At 39.2% G+C, this 24,749-nt stretch overlaps 1 protein-coding gene across 5 annotated transcripts in view; it reads left to right on the top strand.

The window, feature by feature from the left end:
• LOC111867734 (tyrosine-protein phosphatase non-receptor type 11) overlaps nt 1-24,139 on the top strand; it is an 87,056-nt gene extending 62,917 nt beyond the window's left edge. For 2 of the 5 annotated variants that reach the window (XM_023857834.2, XM_023857836.2), the window contains exons 4-12: nt 10,865-11,027; nt 12,829-13,005; nt 15,273-15,420; nt 16,677-16,756; nt 17,836-17,988; nt 19,424-19,594; nt 20,633-20,968; nt 21,995-22,206; nt 23,308-24,139. In XM_023857834.2, the coding sequence (XP_023713602.1) occupies nt 10,865-11,027; nt 12,829-13,005; nt 15,273-15,420; nt 16,677-16,756; nt 17,836-17,988; nt 19,424-19,594; nt 20,633-20,968; nt 21,995-22,206; nt 23,308-23,443 (1,576 nt within the window). In that variant the 3' untranslated portion in view covers nt 23,444-24,139. Of the gene's footprint in view, nt 1-5,805; nt 6,051-6,097; nt 6,142-8,936; nt 9,156-10,864; nt 11,028-12,828; nt 13,006-15,272; nt 15,421-16,676; nt 16,757-17,835; nt 17,989-19,423; nt 19,595-20,632; nt 20,969-21,994; nt 22,207-23,307 lie in introns of those variants that run through there. The other 3 variants (XM_023857838.2, XM_023857837.1, XM_023857835.2) reach the window with 3 other exon arrangements.
• The last annotated feature ends 610 nt before the right edge of the window (nt 24,140-24,749 follow it).

The raw sequence follows: 24,749 nt of genomic DNA, 5'->3' as shown, positions 1-24,749 counted from the left end.
AAATTTGGAAATTGCTCAGAGTTCAGAAATTTATAAAATTCGATCAAATTTCCTTCCTTGTATTTGTCTTTAATATGATAATTTTCCTGAAGTTCAATAATTTCCATTTGAATTTGACTTGGGACATCTGCATCATCACAGTCAAACGGATTTTGAAACAATCTGATTTCCTGACGACTGGAATCCAAATCAGCAAATCGCTTCCGAAATTGTTCTTTCAACTCTGAAATGACTAAATTTGCAAACGAGGAAGGGAATTCTGCTTCACCCTTTTTATGCAACTCTGCACAGTATAGCATATGAACAAAGTTACAGTTTTTCACTTGGCTTTCCAGAAGTATCAACTTTGCTCTGAATGCCTTGATAAGTGCAAATAAATCACAGACTAAGTTATTTTCACCCTGCGACTTTAAATTCAAATTGTTCATATGGTTCACCAGATCAGCAAAAAATGCTAATTTCCAAAGCCACTCGGTATCTGATAAAAATGGTTCGTGAAGGTATTTTCGGTAAGAAATATATAAATTTCATTCCTGGGCTGAAAGAAGCGCGAAAGAACCTTTCCACAGCTAAGCCATCGAATTGCAGTGTAATATGTCAGGTCAATAAGCTCGGAATCACATTTACCAGTACTCACTGGAAAATTAGTTCAGTTGGCGCATTTCTGCACAGTTCTTTCGCGCGCCGGATAAAATCACATCGCGGGCCAGGAAGATTCCTGGTACTCATTTCTGTTAGAGGCTGAGTCAATCCCAGGGCCATAGTGCGGCTGGAAGGGTTAGGTATATTGAAAATAATCCAATAACCTCATAGGGAATCTAACCCACGACCTTTCGGCTTGTAGCATAGTGCCTCAACCAACTACGCTACCGTGTGCCCCCCCATCGTTTTCAAGTACTCGTCATTTTCTTTCCTCCTCGAAAATAACGGACCTTTCACACCCACACAAAACAATCTGAAAACTTACTACATCGTAGGCCTCTACCTTGCTGTTGAGAGTTCCGGAAAGTAAAGGCGATCATGTGAGTTCTAACGGAATAATAACAGGCATTTTCGGAAGTGATTATTATAATTTCATTATATACTTCGCGTCCTTAGATGTTGATCTCAGACATTTATTTTATATGTTAGTAAATCTTTCATTCTTGTAAAGAATAACGAACATACTCACAGTGCAGTGTAGTGTAGTGTAGTGTAGTGTAGTGTAGCTTACGAAAGACGTTGATAACAGCTCGCGATGTTGCACAAGACGGAACACACTCATTTCTCTGTTGAACTGGCGAAAGCATGTATTTGTCCTCTCCCACTGATAAACTGTTTATCCGCTGCAATGGTAACAAGGAAAGGATTGAATTACTTTACAGGCAGCAGAGCAAAATAGGAAGACACACCTATCCGCGAATGGTTGGTACAATGAAGCAAGTAATGAATGGTTCGTATCCAATAACAGTATACTTTTATATGCAATGCGTTAGAAGTACCACTAAAACACTCTTCCAGTTATTTCAGAACATCCTTTGCCATTTATTACGAGGTCGGACAGTCGAGAAATTAACAGTAGTACAATGTATAACCAAGGGGCACGCGGTAGCGTTAGTTGGTTGAGGCACTATGCCACAAGCCGGAAGGTCGCGATTTCGAGTCCCGATGAGATGATTTTTTTTTTCAATTTACCTAATCCTTCCAGCCAATCTGTGACCCTGGGATCGACGCAGTCTACCAGAAATGAGTACCAGGAATCTTCCTGGGGAGTGAAGGACGGGCGGCACGTAAGGCTGACAACCTCACCGCCGTCTGTGATCCGATTGTCTAGAATATGTGGGAGCGTCGATGTCTCACAAGTCTGTGGGCCTCACGGCCCAGGGCACAGGGATAGCTTTATTTTTTTATAATGTTTAACCAGTCACTAAATACAACTCTCAAACGAACCCACAAATACACTCCGGCTGCGCTCATAAGATGGCCCCCCCTTCCCAATACGCACCAGTAGGACAACATTGACGTACTTTTTTTTTGTCATTAGTCCTGTAATCTAAGTGGACATGATTATTGACATTGAAAGGAGAAGGTGCCGTAAAAGTGAATTCACAGTCCCCCCACAGGGGAAGATATTTTTTAATTTGTCAGTTGTAATGTAATTGGCAGGAAGGTTATCTCGACGTCACATATTTTCTGAACTCCACCTGTAACCATTCTGTCATGGCGGTATCAGACTTTCGGTACAGAACAGCATTCTTGCCATTCACTGTAGGAATGTGAGCAATTTGTAGAACTAGCTGGAGAGAGCCCTCCGCTCACTCACCTAGCCATGCAGTTCCCTGCTTTTATGGATCCCGAAGCTCGCCATTCGTCCTGAACCATGTAGATCCACTGTACACCTTTAAGACATACTTCTAGCTCACGTTCCTAAAGTAGGCTTATGCGATCTCCATCCTGTCTGTGTATCCCCCCCTATCAACTTCTGAATGCCTGAACCAGTCTTTATGAAACTTGGCATGTATATCATGGTAATTGAGCCCATATCATCGGCGTACTTCATAGATCCCTCCCGCCAGTCTGTGTGTCTGTATGTGTATCCATCCTAACATTGCAAGGCTATGGCTGAGTTAAGTTCCCTCCTTTCGGTACTAGGCAACGGCTCGGTAAACACGTTCCCACTGCAAAGAATACACGCAGAAATAGAGTAATTCTTGCACCCGCCATTTTCAGTGCGTTCCGTGTCTTATCGAAGGAGAGCCTGTGGGTCTGTTTGTGTGTCCCTTTATCGTTGCTAGCTAAGGGCTCGGTAAAAACGTTCCCGCGGCAGCGAAGAATTGTTGGAGGCGTCATTTTCTGTGCGGTACATGTTATATCAACGGAAACTAGGCGATTTTTTTTGTCCCCAAAACTTCTTGTAATATCTTCCTATCTGAGCCATGGCCCTCCGTCAGTTCAGTTCCCTTCATGTTTTCCGTCTAAAGTTTTGTATGCATTTATGCCATTAGGAAAGTCCAGGAAAACCAGCTGGAACTGAAATTAAATGGGACACTTCAGCTGCTGGTCCATGCTATGAGAAAACAAAGTATATGTTTGCCGTGTCGTCACCAGAATGCAGGGTAAAATCATGACTTGAAGATAGCTAACAGATTAAGTTTTGAGGTTTTTCACGGCGATGACTATGAAGAAAGTCGTCTTCTGGGTTTAGGCGCCGTGTATTCTTCGTTTTGGCCGACGTTTCGGAGGAACGTATCCCCTCCATCTTCAGAGCGGTTGAATGGCTTGGAATGCAGAGAGCAGTAGCTCTGCTCTCTGCTCTGAAGATGGAGGCGATATGTTCCTCCGAAACGTCGGCCAAAACGAAGAATACACGGCGCCTAAACCCAGAAGACGACTTTCTTCCTAGCTAACAGATGTTTTGAAAATGTGGTACAGTTCAGATATTTGTAAACGACTATAACTCACGTACGCGCACATACACAAACACTAAACATCCATGCCCTGAGTGGGAATCAAACCCACGATCCCAGCTTTCTAGCGAGCGAAGACGGTGCATGCCTCAGACCGCTCGGTTACGTTGCCCAGCAATTTATTGCAAGTAGTGGACTGAAATTGGCCCGGAAATGTGCTAAGTTGGCAGCACCATCTGTTAGCAGATTATTGTTGTAACATCTGTAGAGTTTTGCAATGTAAATTGGGGCATCTCCTTTCGTGCATGTGCCAAGTCACATCATAGGCCACTTTCTCGGAAGAAGCGAGCAAGGGTCACTGGTTGCCGTGGCCTTCAGTGGCTCATCTGATCATCGATTGAATGTTAATTTGAATGTGGAAGGATGTGACAACGCGACTGACGCATGCCGGAGGACTTTCTCAGAAGCGGCTCGTGGCTTGATGTAAACTTGGTCTTCCAGAGTAATTTTGTTAAACTGTGCCTTAAAATGCTGTGGTACTGCAAGTACTTATTCCACACGAACGTGGCCTCACAGATACAGATGCCGTAACGGTTTTATAAAATAATTGAAAAGCCCATTAAGAACGATTATAATTGTATCACAGAATTATAATAGGCATTGCTGTGGACGCCAGAAGTTTCTTAGGCCTCATGACGTCTACTTCTCTTCACATGCGCCACTGTGTAGATATGTTATACCGGCGCTAGTGAGAATTATGAATCAGCAATTGTCAAATTTATTGGTACCTTTCTGCTCATAGGATAATTTCCACTAGTAGATCTACAGACTGCTAATCACAGTGGCCGCGCGGTCTAAGGCATGAATCGTCTTTGCGCGCTCGAACACTCGGATCGTGGGTTCGAATCCCATCCGAGACATGGATGTCTGCTTTTATTCAGTGTTTGTGTTGTTCTGTGTGTAGGTAGAGTCCTTGTGACGGGCTGATCACCCGTCCAAGGAGTCCTAACGACTGTGTATAGGATTAAGAAACTGAAAAAGCGGCCAAGGCCCACAGAGCCATAGATAGATCTACAGACTCAAAAAACAGTATATTTTTATTTGTAACTAATAATTTATAAGTAAGTTATTAATCCGTGTTCAAAATTCGCGTGCTTAGTTTCACGGTCCGTCAGTTATCGTCATGAAACCGAAAGCGAAATAAAGATTTCACGCAGTTGCCATGCCTCTCCCCAAAGGCCTTATCAAAAGTTACATATTTTTCAAAACTATGTTGCCACATATCACTTCAGGATCTACTGTTAGCACTCCAGGAATGGCGCAGTGTTGCTCACACTTGACAAGTTCTTCAGAGTGAATGCGTGTTTGCTATTCCAAATTATCCTATATTTGTCATCGAATTATCGGAAGATTGTTGACCCTGTAGTCGCCTGCGTAAACATTTACGACCTTCAATTAAAATGGATTGCATATTACTTAAATAAACTGTTTATCTTCGTCGTTTCTGAATATTTGTTGAGGAGAGCAACAGAAATCACAAACTTTTCGAATCTGACGAATGACGAGGTTAGAGGATGCTCAAATTCTTTTCTATTTTTTGCACTAACAAATTTAGTATTGGAACAAGAATGTAAACTTAAACGCTAATAACAAATATTATACCCTGTTGAACCCGAATCATTTCTAGAACCGCTGGGCGAGAATACTGCAGTATCCGTCCGTTTCCACATAACGGGGTTTGCTGACAAAAGCTCTTGCCAGTCTTTATATTCAGTGTTGGTCACATTGGCAACGACAGCTAACGAAGCCTGCAGTATGACTTGAAACAGTGTAACAAAGGTCGGTGTTCTAGTGCTTAGTGCAGTGTAGAAGCTTTTGGGATAGTATCACTGAAATAGGGGGCTGACGTGTAATATTCGGGTAAAATTTGTGGATATCTGAGTGGTGCCTGAGACTGCCCCCTTCCTGCGATTTGTTGATGTATGCACATTTATTTTGTACAACTAGAATATGCTTCCAGTAATTTTTTCTATTGCTAGTGGGGTGGGACTAAGTCCCTTGTACTGCGACCACTTCTGGCCTATTGTACCAGCCCCAGATGATAGACGAGGGTGTTGTGGAGCAATTGGTGGAATGAAGATTGGCAGGGGAAACCGAAGTACTCGGAGAAAACCTGCCCCAGCGCCACTTTGTCCACTACAAATCCCACTTTACCAAACCCGGCATCGAACTTGCCGCCGCGGTGGGAAGCCAGCGACTAACTGCTTGAGTTATGGCGCGGCCTTGCTCCCAGTACTAGGCCTAGTAGGTCTTTTCGTATGTTTCGTACCCAGCGTTTAAAGAGTTTCTCTTTATTCCCCCTCCCTCATCGCCTGGATATTCTGCCGTGGGCCGATGTAAGCCTCAACAGTTTATCAGCGTGAGGGTCATAGAAGAGTCCTTCGCTTGCTGCTGACAAGTCAGTGTGTGTCGAATGATAGTGGGCAGTGTTTGTTCCGTCATAGGCGAATTATTGCTTGGTTAGGGTTAGCCCCTCGATCGTGTGGAGACAAATTTTTCTTGTCATTTCCGCTCACGACTGTTAAATTCACGTATTTCTCGATGACATTGTGCAGACATGATGAAATGCGATGACATTGATCAGTGCACGTGACACATTTGAAGGTGAGCGTTGCGTTTCGTTTTGTTTGTAGGGAATACTAATTCGTGACAACGGCAGTGTGGGTTTGGATTGGGTGCTGGTAGGATGTGTTGTGTATGTGCAGCATGAAGCTATTGTTAATTGTGATATACTTAATCCTATAGTTACTCAGTCTAACCTGCAAGAAATTCCCACACATGGGCTTGGTTTGGGGATCAAACTTTATTTGTATAGAAATTTGAGATGTAGTGTATATCCTGTACCATTCTTTTTTTTTTCTTCCCGCCAAAATGCGTAGATGTTATAGTTATTTAAATGCCATGGAGAGTTAACGAAGTGTTTGCGAGTGTTTATTTCTAACGTTTATATGTAATCTGTTTTCATAATGAATGTTATATACAGACATTGATGCTTTGTTCTCCGTATTTACCACCGGTGATTAGCACCACTGGTTACACTTACTTCTTACACTTAATCCATTGAGCCATATTCCGGGGGGAGGTAAAGAATTCAAATCTTCAGCCACTTAACCCGAAGCAGTATGAGAGCTTTGTGTTCTGCGCATAATATTTATTTATAAAACAAAGTTTGGATATAAGAAATTTTCAGTGTAGTTGTACGTGTGAATTTATGAAAGTCTGTTTCTTATGTATTCAACTCCCTGCGTTTATTCAACAATGGCATCTTTTTTCTGTTGGGAATGGTGTCAGTATAAATGTTCTCGTCTTTGTGAAAATAAGCTTTAGAATTTACAGTTGCCTTTGGTGCACGTTCGGGGCATGCAGTCCCAGTTCCAAGAGACAACCGTGCGTCAGTGTGATTGGGGCCATTTAAACCCAAATACGTACGTTCACGGAACTGATGTGGGACGGACTGAACTGCCCACGTGTTCTGTTTCACAAGAGTGCGAAATTGTTTGCTTTTATTTAGCGTGGTTTGGGTTAACCACACGTGAAAATCAAGTGTGTTGAAATGTATGTGAGAGTTGCTATTCACAGTACGTAACCTTGACGTATTGAGTTTTTTTATTTTATTGCTAGTGTGGTGGGATTAAGTCCCTTTTACTGCGGCCACTTCTGACCTATTGTACCAGCCCCAGATGATAGGTGAGGGTGATTGTGGAGCAATTGGTGGAATAATGATTGGCAGGGGAAACCAAAGTACTCGGAGGAAACCTGCCCCAGCGCCACTTTGTCCACCACAAATCCCACGTGACCAGACCCAGGGATCGAACCCGGGCCGCCGCGATGGGAAGCTAGCGACTAACCGCTTGAGCTATGGCGCGGCCCATCGTATTGAGTTTTTTATTGCTAGTGGGGTGGACTAAGTCCCTTGTTGTGCGGCCACTTCTGGCCTATTGTACCAGTATGTATTGAGTTGCTCAGACACAAAAATAAATATGCGAAGAAAGCCCGCAAGAATGGTGTAAAAATTTTTGCCCATTGTTGCTAATTTGCTTTCGTGATATCTAGTGAAGTGTTAACAGATTGATGTATACAATGACATCGTTATGTATGCGGCATCATACAAAATATCCCCCAGAATGAAAATACTGTAGATGATATTTATAAAGCAATATGATAGAAATTATATGCTACATTAATTTTAGTTTGGTGGCGTATCATCCATCTTGAGAACTTCTGTTGGCTGTGTAAATTATTTACAGTAAACTTCTGTCACATTTGCATACAGTGAAGTTTTATAAGTCTGTTATTTATCGACGCTGCGAGTGTCTGGATTAGATAGCGTCGACGGTAGGATGATTAATGAATGTGGAACAGTTGGAATTAAAATTGGCAGGGAAACCGAAGAACTAAGAGTAAACTGGCCCCATTACTGCTTTCTCCATGCAGTGAGGTATTTATGAGAAATTTGTTTATGAAATAGGCTTCAAAAATTTCGGGATAAACATGGTTATTATGGTAGTCTTCTCCTTGGTTTCCCAGGATAGGTTCTGCGTAAGAATGAGGGTTCACAGAGTTCTTCGTTACAAACTCAGAACTGTAGATATCGTTACAATCAAAACATTAGGCACTCCAGTAATAGCCCAATAAAGATAACAAAGAAATGGGTTTACAGTTTGCAAAATTTTGAGAATTACAGTTGTAAGCATGTTAAAACTCAGGTCAAAGAGAGGGTGGCAAGTACACCATGAAGTAATACAAATGAAAATTGTATGTTATTTAACTTTAAAAATATTAAACATGGAAAGTTGTCTGCCTAATGTTTGCATAAAAGAACTAGACCTAATGTATTTTTATTTGCGCGTATTGCGTACAAGGTTATATGTATTGACACAACCAGAGTACTTGGCGATTGGGAATATGCTGTCATTGTCATAATGTATAAAGCCATACTCCAGTGTAATCTCTGAAACTGGTACTGCACTCCAGAACATTGTTCCGTAGTGATAGAAGGATTTCAGATGGACCGAAGAAGGGTTCAGGCTATTTCAGATACAAGAGGTTAGAGAGGCACCACGTAATCAAAAAGATTTGTGGTTGATTTAATGTACATATTTGTAGTATACAGTATACATGTTACACACGTTCATAAGCGCACATTTATGCACATGGAAGTTTTACTTTTTTGGTCAGGACATATTCCAGAATAAGAACCTGCTAATTTTTCAGCAGGCTCTTTCTTAAAAACTCAGAAGAGAGGAGTGGGTGCCTATGCAAAACGTAATTTGTGTGTGAGATTTTGTTTAATTTTTATTCTGCAGAATTAATTGGAATAAAAGGATTATGCTATACGTTTTGGATAAATGTTTCATCCATAATAGTTGAAAGGGATATGAAGGCTGAAAACTCTGCTTTAGAATACAATATATATATATTTCCCTAGTGCCTCTATGTGTAATCAGAATGAGCATCAGTGGTCTGTATCTTTCACTCCTTTGTTTGTAGTTGCTCAACTTGGTTGAGAGAGACACGGTTTGGTAGTTTGTGGTTGAGACGGGGTGCAGCAACTTGATCAGTCCCACAGTTTGAATTGTTGTGAATGCCATTCACTCGGTCAACAACAGTGTGTGCGGTGGATGTGCCTTCTGTACTGGCTCTGCCTGCTGCACGCATCATAATCTCCACTGCTTTGCGTGACCTACGAACAGCTGCTGTTCTCTTCAAGTGAGTGCAGAGAGGATATATTCTGATTTGGAGTTTTTATTGGCATCGTGGCACAGCAAGAAGTTTGGCATTCTCGTCCTTAGGTGTTTACAGCCTGTGTCTGATTTGTAATTTAGGCATTTGCTATCTTCAGGGTGTATGAGGTGGAGTGAGGTTGCTGCATAATATATGTCTTGCAGTAGAAGTAAGGATGATCTGTAATGGGCCATAGTTCTTTCTCATTGGATAGCACAATGCTCCACATGTCCGCCCTTACCTATATTGCAAGATCTACATATTGGGCTTTGTCCTTCACCTTGAAGGTGGTGGCTGCAATGTATGCCAACATGTTGGAACACCCCCAACAAACGACACAGGCAAACCTCAGAAGCCAAAATTACACACAAAAGTCTAGTGTGTTCCGAGTTTCTGTCAGGACTTGCAGTGGGAACAAAATGGCCATCTCTTGTAAATTTGATTCCAAGCTTAAAGTAACTGAATTTCACGGAACCACGTCCAAATCTGTATCATTACTAAATATGAAGAGAGTTGTCATATTGTAAAAAGTAAAATGTTTGTTTGGTCAATACTAGTGACATCCCTTCCTAAGTCAATGGGTTCTGGCTTCCTGCTTGACATACTATTCAAATAATCATTGTCTTACACTTTATGTTATTCTCAGCAGACATACATCATCATCAAAAAGGTTTCACGGCTTGCAGTGTCAAAATGTGATTGTTTAAAATCAGTAGTTAGTTGAAAAATTTATAATTAATGATTGCATTGCTGGTTTCGTGGACTTTCTTAGGCTGCATAAGAAGGGCTTCTTACGTGTTCAATATCCACATCAGAGTGCTCATCCTGTTTTCTTTGTAGGCATTTCACTACCCATTTCATGAAACATTTTGTACCAGTCTTGTCTCGTCTTGTAGTAGGCTGATATCCGCAGTATGTTTGTCTAAACATTCTTTGCACTTCAGTACTGGACTTAAATTCAGCTAACCATAGTGTGTATTGTACTCTTACTTGTGGAGTCTTAATTGTACTATGGTCTTTGGTTACACTCGTAATTGTGGTGTGCTGCTTTGCCAGTTCATGTGCGCAGGAACACATTAATTTGCAGCTGGCACAGACTTGATGTGTTCACCTTCATTTCATTGTTTTTCTTAAGTGTAATAGTTAAGAAAAATATAGTGTCCTAAAGTCCTGGATGTCCAGATGTTGACATATGGTTAAACACATCCTGAATGCTTAATGAACTCACTTTTTTAATTGATGGTAGTAGGATTATATGTGTTTTCCTTTGTTGTTGGCCATGGAAAGCATTGCCAATATACTGTAGGAGTTACAAAATGGAATGTCCTATGAACAAATTGTCACCAGGTTAGTAAAGGAAATTCAGTAGGTGTCTCATTGTTTATGAAGAGCATTTGTGAATAAGAGTATCATATAATTTACTCACTTTTATTTGTCTGGACCCTGTTTCTTCTTGTTGGCTTCTTTATTGAATTACTGAAATATATCAACAGAAAGACTAGATCAGATATGTTTCTGAGGAAACATCTTCAGTACTTCAGGGTTTGTGGAGTTGTTTTTCCTAGTTGACGGCATTGTATTGAAGGTGAACTGTATTTAACAATGGCAGGAACACACCAAAACAGTTAAAATGTGGCATGAAGTCTCTTTATCCCTGTTGTGTTTCTGCATAGTATGAATTTGTACTTTTGCAGGTGGTTCCATGGCCATCTATCAGGCAAGGAGGCAGAGAAGTTGATACTGGAAAAGGGGAAGAATGGAAGTTTCTTGGTTCGAGAGTCCCAGAGCAAACCTGGAGACTATGTATTGTCAGTTCGCACAGATGACAGGGTCACTCATGTCATGATACGCTGCCAGGTACAATTTCTGTGTTCTTTACGTGAAGTAAAAAGAAAATAATGCCTTGTAGGCATGCTGTGCCCATCCATGTCTTTTATCTCTTGAGTCTGCTATTAACTCTACGATTTTTTATTGACCTATGCTAAAATTTGGGTGATAATAATTTGGGCCTTATTAATTATAACATGTTATAGCCTTAATTACCACAAGTTTTTACACTTTATAAATGTACATGAAATTAAAAATATATTGTCATATAACAGTAAAATATGTGATGATAATGTCTTGCCCATCTGAGTGGCTGTAGCCATTTTAAAGACTGCTGTGTGGAGGTAGGTAATGGTGTAAATTTTGTGTCATACACATACACGAGCTCATGAACACACACACAGAGTGTATATATGTATTATTTTTATGTTTATATAACATTAAGAATCGTTTACTGCTAAAAGAAATAATGAACTCCTAGCCCACATGATTCATTCATATGGACCAACTTAGTTTCTGTACATTTTTTCTAGGATAACCTCCTTACTGATATGCAATACATTCTTTGTTTTGGGGTCTTTATGTTTTTCTCTCTTCGGAATGGTAAATTCTAAAATGAGGTTGAAAGGCAGTGGTGATTAAGCATTCCCCCCCCCCAGACCACTCTGGACAGGAAATTCATCTCCTAGATGTCTGTGTACACCTAGGTTGTGTTGACAGCAGTAGAATGCTCTTCTTCTAAGTGCTGTATAAACCTACGAACAGCTTCTTAAAATAAGCCACAATTAACAGTAATTCAATTCAATTCATGTTTATTTACATGCAAACTTAACAGCACAGAGGCCAATTACAAAGCTAGCAGGAATAGAGAAATACACAAAAATAATTAAAAAACAAAATACAAAAATGATAGTCTACATTAATTACACAGTGAGTATGAATAAAGATACAGAAACATACAGAGACAAAGCCACAATGTGAGAATTTGAGTTTAAAATAGAGCAACATTCAATAATAATAACAAAATTAATAAAAATAAGGATAATAATGGTAATAATAATAATAATAATAATAATAACTCAATAATTATAATAATAACTCGATCAACATACCTATCACTGAGAAGTAAGAAGATTAAAATATATACAATTTCAATTTGATTGGAATAGACATGGCGGCAATAAAATATAAAACAATTCAAGTTTTAATGGATTAATAATAATAATAATAATAATAATAATAATAACTCAATAATTATAATAATAACTCGATCAACATACCTATCACTGAGAAGTAAGAAGATTAAAATATATACAATTTCAATTTGATTGGAATAGACATGGCGGCAATAAAATATAAAACAATTCAAGTTTTAATTGATCAATAATAATAATAATAATAATAACAACAGTAACAATAACAATAACAATAATAAGCCAACAATGGTTGTAGAAACCATTCCTCCCAGATAAAAAGTGAAAGTGAATAGTTCGATATGCATTTTGGAGGGATTATAGTAGAGTACGTGTAATAGTAACCGAATGTTGTGATTGAATTTTTAGCACTGCTGCCTCATGTTTGGCCTGTACTGATTCCTGAAACCAGCTTCCCACTATGACAGTACCTTAAAATAGGCCACATACATTTTCTTTCTCACCGTCTACCATTATCATTCCTAACCATCCACACATTCAATGATATATAACCTATGCAAATGAGAAAGTGCTACTGAAGTAAGAAACTAAGATAAGTTATGAAGTTAATCTTACTTGTTCACTCAAGGAATAGTGGTGTAAGTTAGAAACCATATTGCTTTTCTTTGTTTGTGCAGGATAACTGTTATGATGTTGGTGGAGGGGAGAGATTTGATAGTTTGAGTGAACTCATAGAACATTACAAGAAGAACCCAATGGTGGAAACAAGTGGAACTGTCGTCCATCTGAAGCAGCCATTTAATGCTACACGCATCAATGCAAGTGGCATTGATAGTCGTGTGAAAGAGCTGCAGGTATGTTGTATAACATGAAAACATTGTTGTGGGGCAACTGCTGAAACAGACTGACATGATGATGTGGTACTTCAGACATTGTATAAAGTAATAGCTGTTGGAACTGCAAGGCAGATGCTCATTAGAACTTTACCAGGATATTACAGTCAATTCTTGATTATCTCTGGGTGTATTACTGGATTGCTTCACATATTTACTGACATTAAAAAACCCCGTATGTGTGATGTATTCCATTATCACATGGAAGATGACCCCAGTAAAAAATTTCAGCACTCAAGTTTGAGCAGGATAGCTCCAGTGACCAGTGAGCAGGAGTGTCACATGATCCTAAACATGACCTTGCAGCCATGTAACTTTGAGGTGAAACACTAATTTGTATCAAAGAAATGTTATGGGCATGACATGCTGATCAAGGTCATAAGTATGTGAAGAGCTTAATGGAACGAAATAAACCCTCTTTGACGAGGTTTTCACAGCAGTGACTTCTGTAATGTAATGCCATACAGTACATTTTGTAGTACTGTACCACCTCTCACTTCAGGGTTGAAGGTAAGCCAAGCAAGAAACCAGCAAGGAGCAGGTGGTGAGTAGGGTTGCTACCTGCTTCTTACTGGTTCTTGTTTGTATTATTCTTTAACCCTGAAGATGGAGGCAGTACGAGGGGGTACCAAAAAGAAACCGAACTTATTTTTTTTAAACTTATTTATTCAAATTTTAAGCACAAACCTTCAATCCCCTTCAAAGTACTCTCCACTTACACTAATACACTTGTCTAGTCTTTTATTCCATTTTTCAAAACATTGTCTAAATTCGTCTTTTGAGATGCTTGACAGCGCCTCCGTCTTTTTTTCCTTCAACTCAGCAACATCAGCAAAACGCTTTCCTTTCATGTCTCTTTTCATTCGAGGAAACAAAAAAAAGTCGCACGGGGCAAGGTCGGGTGAGTATGGAGGGTGAGGAACAGGGGTCATACCATTTTTGGTCAAGAATTGTCATACAGACAGGGCTGTGTGAGGAGGGGCATTGTCATGATGGAAAAACCAGTCACCCGACTGCCACAAATCTGGCCGCTTCCGCCGCAAACTGTTGCGCAATCTTTTCAAAACTTCCAAGCAGAAAGCCTGGTTAACTGTCTGACCCTGCGGAACAAACTCTGAATGGACGACTCCTCTCACATCCAAAAAAACAAATCAGCATTGTTTTCATGTCTGATTTCACCTGACGAGCTTTCTTGGGGCGAGGCGAACTTGAAGTCTTCCACTGGCTTGATTGTTGCTTTGATTCAGGATTGTAAGCAATGCACCAGGTTTCCTCACCGGTGATAATTTTTGAAAAGAAGTTTTGATCATTTCGGGACTCTTCTTTCAAAGCACAGCATGCTTCCACGCGACCTTGTTTTTGTTAAGCAGTCAGCAGTCGTGGCACGAATTTCGCAGTCACCCTTTTCATTCCCAAATCTTCTGTCAAAATTCGCTGAACTGAGCTCCAAGTCACTCCTGATAGCTCCACAATTTCTTCAATGGTCCGTCAATCTTCCTTGATGAGTTCACGAATTTTTTCAACATTTTCATGTGTTTGGGCCGTGGAAGGATGACCAGAACGAGGTTTGTCATCAATTGACATCTCACCATTTTTGAAACTGGAAAACCACTCAAACACTTGAGTTTTCCCCATAGCATCGTCCTTGTATGCCGTTTTTAACATTTCAAGAGTTTCTGTTCCACTTTTCCCGAGCAAAAAGCAAAAAGCGACCTTCCAGCTTGTAGCATAGCCCCTCAACCAACGCTACCGTGTGCCTCCATCTTACCTCTAGTGGCTTTACCAAAGGAGAATTGCAATTGCAATGAAGAAATGCGATAGTGAATCAGGAGAGCAAATTAGAAAATTAAGAAATTAATTTCCCTGTTTTCATACTTTATTAATGTGCCTTAAAGTTTTGGTCTCAATATACATTGAATCTGTTGCACTGAATAATTACAGGCTGGCTGTGTATCCACCCTTTAAGCTTCTGCAATATATTGGTTTGTTAGTATATTAAAGAACGTTTAGTTTAATTATTTAAATTACATTTTAGAAAATTTACCTTGTAGTTACCTGAAACTATAACCCATTTAGTTATGAATGAATTTTATGTTCTAGAATTTGCAGCAGGAGTGATGGTGGGTTAAGAATGAAAACTCCAGATAATGTCCTAATGTAGAGAATGTTTAATATCGCAGCAACAAGAAGTGTATGACTTGAAGTGAGACTCCTGTTTCATTTTCCAGAAAGAGAATGGGCAGTTGACAGGAAAGGCAGGATTCTGGGAGGAATTTGAGTCATTGCAGCAGCAGGAGTGTAAACACTTGTTTTCCAGGAAGGAGGGACAGAAAACAGAAAACAGAAACAAGAATCGCTACAAGAACATTCTACCATGTGAGTCCTAGTACTTCACATATTTTGTATGCCCATGTTGGTATTCCCTGCTGTACTAAATCTGGAATGAATCATATTTCCTATAGTATTCTAACTACTGCTTTATATCAACATGCTTCTTTTGTTGGAGTGTGTCCTCATAGATTTTTGATCTAATGTTATAACTCATACATCATGATGTAACAATTTTCCCATGACTTAATCACCTGTCAGGCTGAACACTTAGACATTAAATAGATCTTAGTGTTAGAAGCAGTTTCTTCATATGTGACAAGGGATTTGTCTGTTTTAATGGTAAATTGTCATAGTTCATATGGCTGATCATGTGCTGGCTTTTAGCCATGGAGGGTTGGGTGAAATCCCAAGTCTTTTCATATGAGATATACGATGCACATAGGGCACAGTGATAAGTTTTGATCTGATTTTTCTCTTAATCTGTGTCAGTCATTCCTTCAGTTCCCTAAGGTGTGTGAAACCCTTGACTAGCCATTATGTTACAACCTCAGTCAGTTTGCACTTAACTGCATGTCATTCATTATGGGACACAGTAAAGAAGTTCAGTTTCTTTGTTAAACTTACAAGATTAAATTAGGAACAAATGTCAGCTGTCTTCTCATCTTTATTATCTGCTAAGCCTGAAACATATCATTTCTGCTATTTTTATATTTGATGTTAACAAAATAGCTGAATTTTTAATGAGTTATCCAATATTTGAAACCTATAAACAATTTGTGCAGGCTGGTCATGCTTCAGATTTGGCAGTTAATGTTTAATGCCATCTATTGGAATTATGAAGCAGAAGCACTTCTCTAACACTAATGTGGAGGTGCCCATTACTGCAACTTTCCAAACTTGTGAAACAAGAATGTGTGCTTAACCTATGTCCATATTTCATAGATTGACTATTAGAGAAAATATTTTCTCCATATTCTTTCCTGCCATACTTCCAAGATCAAAACCTCAGTTATGTGATTTATTTGTACCATATCCATACCCTCTGTTGTTTGTTCATAATCCCAGAGATCCTCTTCTCTGTATTTTCATTCTCTGAACTATTTAATTAATTCTTGGATTTCTTATGTACCAAAACACTTAAACATGTTTTTCTATGAAATAGCCTGTAACTTTTTAACTTTTATCCTTTCACTCTGTTAATTGAGTTTAATGTTATGTTTAACACAAAGCAGCGTGTATTAACAGTGAAGTAAGGATCTTGGTTTCATTGAATTATAAATTTCACTACATATTTCTTTCAGTTGATCATACTCGGGTGAAGTTGAAAGATGTGGATCCAAATGTTCCGGGTGCAGAGTACGTCAATGCAAATTATATTAAGGTAATTTGCATGATAGTAATAAGAGCTGCATGTTGTGCCTCACTGTGATTGGTCATCATAGGGGTTTTGGTTGAGTGCATGTTGAATATCAGCATTCATCTGGTCCTGACCTTCCTGTTTACTTATTGTGAATTACCTAAGCCTTCTCTGGCAGAACACAACTTGTTATTTACAGAGTGAGAACATTTAACGAAGATTATACTTTGGAAAATATAGCGTTTTAAAAACGAATGAATCATTGATAGTAGCACCGTATTATGGGAATGGAAAGCAGTGGGATTGTGTTGCCTGACCTAAACATGTGCTTGTTTGATCAGTATCAGGACCTCCACCTAGAACATGCAGGAGAACACTCAGCTAAGTATGTAGCCTGAGGTTTCCTGCAAAGATGCTAGAGATTGTTTTACCTGTAAGAAGTGGTTTTCACATTCTCTTGAGAGCCCAGTTTAGTTCACTGAAGTCAGTCAGCACGTTCAGTTAGTGAGTTACTGAGTCAGTCAACTATTTAGTGAGTCACTCAGTGTTCAGTCATGTGCAGTGCAGTGTTGAGAAGTTCAGAGGAGATGTGAGTGGTGTGAGTGAGCACTGGTGTTGCTGTAAAGTAACAAGTGAACAGGGACTAATGTCAAGAACATAAGTGGTTATGAGCAGACAAATATTGTTTCATAAATTGATAGTCATTACAGTAGTGTTGTATTGAACTATAACTCTGTGCATACATGAATTTTTATATATGTTGTAGTTTGCAAATGTCTGTTTTCCCAAACAATATTAGATTCTGTTTTTATGTACATTTTTCTCTGTCTGGTGATACAGGACATCTGTTTATTCTTTAACAAGAATAAAATCAGGTCAAGTAGATATGTTATATTGCAGCATTTCTTCCGTCTATATGATTCTGAATGCTTTCAGTACATTTTATTCTAACCTTTCCACTCTCAGAGTGTAACATCCAGGACTATGGTCTTGTGCCAAAAATGGTTACCAGTTCCTAGTTAAAATAATTCCATCTTGATATTTTTTCCCAGGTTTGTCCAGGGGTATGTTTTTACAGACCAACTGTTGCTTTCTTGTTATAGCCGGAGGAGGAACTCTTCCAAGATGGACACCCCAAATACTACATTGCAACACAAGGTTGTCTTCCGAGCACTATGTCAGACTTCTGGGACATGGTCTGGCAGGAGAATACTCGTGTCATTGTCATGACCACCAAGGAGATTGAGCGAGGCAAGGTATGAATTAATTGCTGTACACAAAGTTGTTGCTTCTTGAAAAAATGACAGATTGTATTCATTTACAAGTAAGGAAACATGATAAAACATTGGCAGGAGAAAAGCCCGTGACACATGGATCGTTAAAGAGGTGCCACATATTTCCCATATACAGTACGATGACAGGACATCCCAGAATTTATATAGAATATTCAGATAAATTTCCCCATGTGGAGATGGGTTGAAATGCCTCCACTGTAGCCCTGTGAGTCATATGATGCAACAGAAATGGAATCTGATGATGNGGGGGGGGGGGGGGGGGTTAACTGGGCCACCCTGTGTCTGGGGGACATAAATAGAGGGACCTGGTCCTCCAGGTTGTGGGTTGGACATAAGGCTGATGACCTTGCTCTGTAAAAACATTACTGTTGCAAAATCCAAAGAAGTAAAAACTGGATGCAGTCTGGCAAAATCTTTTGAGGAAGGCTGTGGTTCAAAAAGGACTATTTTGCAAATGACGATTCAGATAAATTCTTTGTCAGAGATAATTTTTTTAGACCTTAAAATTTTTGTAATTTTATCTGTATTCAGTTTGGTTAGCTCTTTAAATATTTCTTCTGACAGGTAACACATGTTATGGAGAACACAAATTGCCATGTGAGGAAAGAAAAAAGGTACTCATAAAGTTATCCCTGTGCTTACTATTCAAGCACTATGCCATGAAAGCATATGGGGGAGTGGATGTATAGATCCACATTTTTCTTGACCTAGGCACTAAATGGAGGTGAATAGTCAGTTTTACACCCAGGGAAAGAGCCTCTGGTACCCATTGGATAGGAGGCTGGGTGGACCCCAGAGCTGGTCTGGATGACCTGGAGAAGAGAAAATTCTTGACCCTACTAGGACTCACACTCTGATCCCTTGATCGTCCTGCCTGTAGCCAGTTGCTGTACTAACTATGCTATCCCAGGCCTCATGTTTGGAGTTTTTCTTATGTTTTTCGCATTTGTTTTAACTCTCACTGATGGTTTATGTTGTGGCTCGTTCATATAGCCTATCTTATGTTGGTGCTGGTATCTGGAGATAGGGACTAGCTCTATTGAGTGAGCCAGACTGAGTAGCATTTTACATATAATTTTACAATATTGGGGTGTTAGCTAATTTGGTTGGATAATTTTAGGTTATGTGGTAGATTGAAGATATAACTACAAGCCAGATACTAGCTCAGCAGTTAAAGGGTTCTGAGTTTCGTTTCCAACTACCTGAAACAATAATTAGCTGTAATTATATGGAAACCTAAATCTGGGACTATAACGATCTCCCTAAATACATTCTGACTGACTGAAGACTCATACCAGATGCAGAGGTGCTCTGACAAAGGCCATGATATTCAGTAAAGTGCAGCATTTGGCACAAATATGATAAGTTTGAAAATCCACCTTCTCAATGTTGACAGAACAAGTGTGTGCGCTACTGGCCCGAGGAGTGCCAAGGGAAGGAGTATGGCAAAACAAAAGTGCGCAATTTGTCAGAATCTTCTACAGCTGATTACACACTACGAGAGTTCCTTGTGTCAAGAGAAGGGTCAAGTGAAGAAGAGAGGAAGGTGTACCATTATCACTTCCAGGTACTGAACATGTTGCATGGTCACTTTATTTATAAAGAATCATTGTAATACTTGCTGCTGTACTTCAGAGAATTCACATATTCTATTATGGGATGTTCTATCCATTTGTAAAGCTCTAAATCACGAAGTATTTAAATAGGTGCAAAATTACGATTAGCAGTTTTGTTTCTTCTAAGGCAAATGACTAGTACAATTTTAAATTGTAACTGCTTTTATATTTCCTCAAGTTTGTATTTTAATGAATTTCCACTTTATTTTTTTAATCCTAACAATGGAAATGTTTTGTTTTTGAAATTTCAAAGAACCATTGGCAGGTTTTCTTAGTAAAATATATATGTTTTTTTTGTGTTTGAACCCCACATGAATGAGGGCAACCAGTCACAGATACACACTTCATGCTCCAATTATGCTCAAGTAGCTTCAGCCAGCCAATTAGGTGATATTGACAATGTCTGTGCAATGCTAAGCATTGTATAGAAATGTGGTAAACCATTTGTTAACTTTTTGGGCATGAAATATAATAGTAAAACAAAGAGGAAAGCATTCACAATAAATGATAACATTAGTATTATTGCACAGGTTGATGCATATATTGGAGCATGTGTTCAACTGACATTGCAGTCGGGACTGCCAGTGTTGACACAGTGTTTAAGCCTTTGATATATGAGTATACTGAATCTACATGAGCGAACATAGTCACATCATTACACAGTCCAGTAGATGCTGCTTGATGTATAGAGTAGTAGCTACAGTGACATAATTGCTGTGTCCATGATACAACGCAGCACTGTTGTTATCATTGCCTGGATACATGAATGCAGTACTTTCTATGACAGTGAGAAATGGATGCATGTTTTCAAATAGATGATAATGGATTTACATAACTGATACAAATATGTCTGGCATAAAAATTTTTCTTCATGTCATCATAGTATTTCAATTGCTGTTGCACTTCGGATTAAGATTCATCACTTCTTACACATTTCATCAAAACTCTACAGAATTGTTTCATTAAACATGTATGCAATATTTTTTTAGGCGTGGCCAGATCATGGTGTGCCCTCAGATCCTGGGTGCGTACTGAACTTCCTGCATGATGTGAATGCACGACAGGAGTCTGTCGCAAATGCTGGCCCAGTGCTTGTTCACTGCTCGGCTGGTATTGGTCGCACAGGCACATTCATTGTGATTGACATGATCCTGGATCAAATTAAACGGCAGGGCCTTGACTGTGAGATTGACATTCAGCGGACAATACAGATGGTTAGGTCACAGCGATCTGGCATGGTCCAGACTGAAGCGCAGTACAAATTTGTTTACCTGGCTGTGCAGCACTATATTGAGACTGTGTCACAGAGGATGCAGGCTGAGCAGGTGAGATGGGAATAGTGAAACACAAACTAATGTATTGTTATTAACTGCGTTATCCATCATTTCATTCTTTTAGTAGAAGCATGTGTTGTAATTATTTTAATACTATTTGTTAACAAGATTTAACAAATTTTGTACACATTGTGGAGGTAGTGGTACATCCTAAAGGGGGGTAACTTTTGTTTATTGAACTGTATACACTTGTCTGTTTACCACATTAAGAGTTATGCACATTATTGTATACCAAAGATTACAGAATCAATACATATAAGGATAATATTAAAAGGAAATTAGGAAAATAGGATGCATGTGTACTGCAGTTAAGTGGCTGAGCATAAGGATGTTTATGAACATAGGGATGAACGTTTGGGTACAAAAGCGGGGAATTTCTTGATAGGGTGTGTAACTATCAGATTTTAAAGGGATACCAAATACCATAGAGCTGTTGAGTTAGGACAGTAGGACCAACTTAACAAACAGTGGATTGACGAAGTATAAGGTACATGTTGAATTTTAAAATGACTAAATTGTTATATATCCATAAATTTACTAGATGATTGCATCAGCATTGTAAAATAATGGTAACCCCTTGTGTGGGCATTTAAATAGCCTGCTGCTGCACTTGGAATGACCTTCAGAATCTACACTGTAGTTGGTTTAACTTACCATTTTTTTTGGAAATCAATGGATAGATCCTTAAATTATGTATTGATGCCATCTAGTGCAGTAGAAGTTCATCAGCGTTTTAGGGGAACACACAGCCTCTGTCATCAAAGATGAAAAGTAAACCAAGCTTATTGCTTGCTGCTCCTCCCTGAGTGCCTGCCTGGCTTACTCTTGGACCTGAAAGATAGAGGCATGAAAACTGTTCATTGTGAGACATGTTACTGACAAGTATAAGCTGCCTTACTTGTCTTAAATCTCACCTGACATTCCCACACAGCGGGTTGCATCTTGCGACTTGTGCTTATGTAAGTATATACTTCAGTACTGAAATGAGGTGTTGACATGTATTTATGTTTCATCCAGAAGAGCCTGCAATTGGGGCGAGAGTATACTAACATTCGCTATTCAAGTGAGGCGCAGACAGCTGCAGGAGTGAGCGACACAGCACGTGTGGGAGGGCTAACACTTACCCTGTCTCGTTCCACAACCTCTCTCCCCACTACACCTAGCTCGGCAGGAACCAGAGACAACAAGCGTGGTCCATCCAGAGCTTCCTCTGATGCTCATCTTCCAAGGTGAGAGTGGTCTCTGCATTCATACAAGCATTAATTTCTTTTCTTGGCTTCTTGGATTTTTTCTTCATACCTTATGTAACCATGATTTAATTCAAGGTCCCAGTCATCAGTAACTTTTTATCAGTTTTCTTGCAAGTAGTGTGCAAGTTTCAAAATCAGTTGCAAGAGAATTTTCTAGCACAGGTTGTACTATGTAGTCTTTTCTTAAAATGCATCCTAAGAGAAGATTCAGTAGTTTCAGGTTCTGTTGAACATGTATGTTATGCACATATTCAAGTTCTTTTGAGTATATGTATCGATTTCTGTAGGCCTCTCAGGATTTTATCATGTGCCTATTTAGTGCTGCTTTGTGTTTGTCAAAAGTTGTGGTCAGTGTTTATCACTTATGGTTCCGTCTTACTAAAATTTTAAAGCACTTCTAATAGTGACATTTTTAAGAGAAAAATTTCAACACGAAGTCCTTGTTGAAAAGTAGTCCAAAAGTGTATGAAGAAACTACTCTGATGACAAAATTACTTGGAAGTCTGTTTTGATAAGATCTCGGTTTGCTAGTATGTTTTCCCTAGCACTTTGGACATCTCTGAAATATCAGCAGACCAGTCCACCCAACTGTGGTACCTGCTCCTAAAAAAAGTAGCCCAAAAGTGTATGAACAAACTACTCTGATGATATTAGAGCGAGGCTGTTAATAATATAATGAATTAACTGAAAAATGAAGAAATTTGTAAGTAATATTGTTTGTGTGTTTAAGCTAGGATGTGTTATATGAACATAACATGTAGCACCTAAGGGGCACAAAAGTCTGCTTGCTATACCTCAAGAGAGGAATCCACATGGGATACTTAATCATAGGTGCAAGGATAATTTTGCAATTGGTATTCAGTGTGTGAACTGGGCTAAACTGACCCAAGGTAGATACTGGTATAGGCTTTTGGTTTTTTCGTGATGGTTATGAAACTTTATGTTTATTAGTACCAGGAATGTGGGCTAGATAGTGAACACCTGGTATGGTCTGTCATAGGCACAGTTGAGTGGTGCATAAATTAAGCTCTTTGTTGTGCCTTTGTTTCTTAAGTTTTTGGCACTTTTGTTATTTTTCAGGCCACCTGATGAAGTTCCAAAGCAGATATATGAGAATATTCCATTGAAGGAACGCAAGTTGTCTGCCAATAGCTACAATATTGGACCACCTCCTAGCTTTGCTCCTCCACCTCCACCACCACCACGAAAAACGTGACACATGTTTCTGTCACCATCGTATGAGAACTCTACAGACTGAGTGTGATGTGGCTGTTTTATATTGCTTGGCACATGGTGCTTCTGTGTTCCCAGGGTCATGGCACTGTGAGAAAGATGAGGGCCTAGTGAAATAGGAACTAGTTATGTAATTGTGAGAGATATTTATTTCTTTTAAGGACTGGCAGTTTCAGTTTTGTTACACCCATTGCTGACTGCATCAGGTAAGTGTTGAACTGTGATAAGGAAGAACATTCTTCTGCACAAAGCTTTGTACTTGTAGGTTCGAACCATTCCAAATTCTTTCTCCATTGCAGTTATTTATATGTACATGTTTATTAAAGACTAACTTGTAAGTCAAGAGCCATGAGCCTGGGATTTGAAAGAAATATTTTGACTGATTATGTGTCAATAATCTGAGTGAACAATTTGGCTTCTGTTCATTTTTAGAGCAATAGTTAAGTTTTTCTACAGTGTATGCACTTCTTTTATGTGATATTGGGCTGGTGTTTTGTAATGTATGGCCATCTTACAGAATGTAACGGGCATGTTATTAATTAGATTACAATATTGAACTGTTTTAAGTTTGGTAGTACAATGGTTGAGAATTAAAAGTAACATAAGGATATGCGAAAGAGTTTGGACACAAAATATTGGCATTCTGATTGATTGTAGTAAAGGCCATTTCCTTCACTGATCTCTTGTATGTATTATTACTGTATGGGACTTTCTTTCTGACCGTTGTGTGGCTTGGTTTTTAGAGGACTGATAGAATGCCGGTTTGTCGCTGAAGATGACTTAGTTGGTTTGAGGTGTATTCCTGATGATAACAGCATCCAGTATGAGCCATAGAATTATTATTGCAGGAATTATGTAGGATTGAATGAATTGTAAAGATGATAAAGTGAATCTGGTGAGATACAAGAAAATGGTTTGGTGGTTTTTCTCATGCACAATTCTGGAATTTTCTGAAAAGACTGAGGAACCTGCAAAACTTCTAAATCAGAATAGATTGTCACCGAGACTCAAACAGATCACACCCAGTATTGCGGTTTTAAACATGTTTGGTGGCTTGGTTTTGTCTGTATTGCAAACTTTTTCAGTGACTGCTCAGCCTCTGCTAGCGCACTGTCTACAGTTTGCTGAGTGGGAAATTCTTGGTAGTGCATCTGAGGAGGGTAAAAGAGTGGGACATCAGCAGGATAGTTTATGGATGTCAGGAGCCATTTAGAGAATTAGAGACAAATTCAGGCACAGGCTGTGTCATAAAGGGGTATGTGTGAAAAATTGATTTACTGTAGTAAGAA

The sequence above is a fragment of the Cryptotermes secundus genome, unplaced genomic scaffold (assembly GCF_002891405.2).
Source record: "Cryptotermes secundus unplaced genomic scaffold, Csec_1.0 scaffold80, whole genome shotgun sequence".
NCBI lineage: Eukaryota > Metazoa > Arthropoda > Insecta > Blattodea > Kalotermitidae > Cryptotermes > Cryptotermes secundus.
The sequence above is the reverse complement of the archived record's forward strand: the minus strand, read 5'-3'. Positions and strand labels throughout refer to the sequence as shown.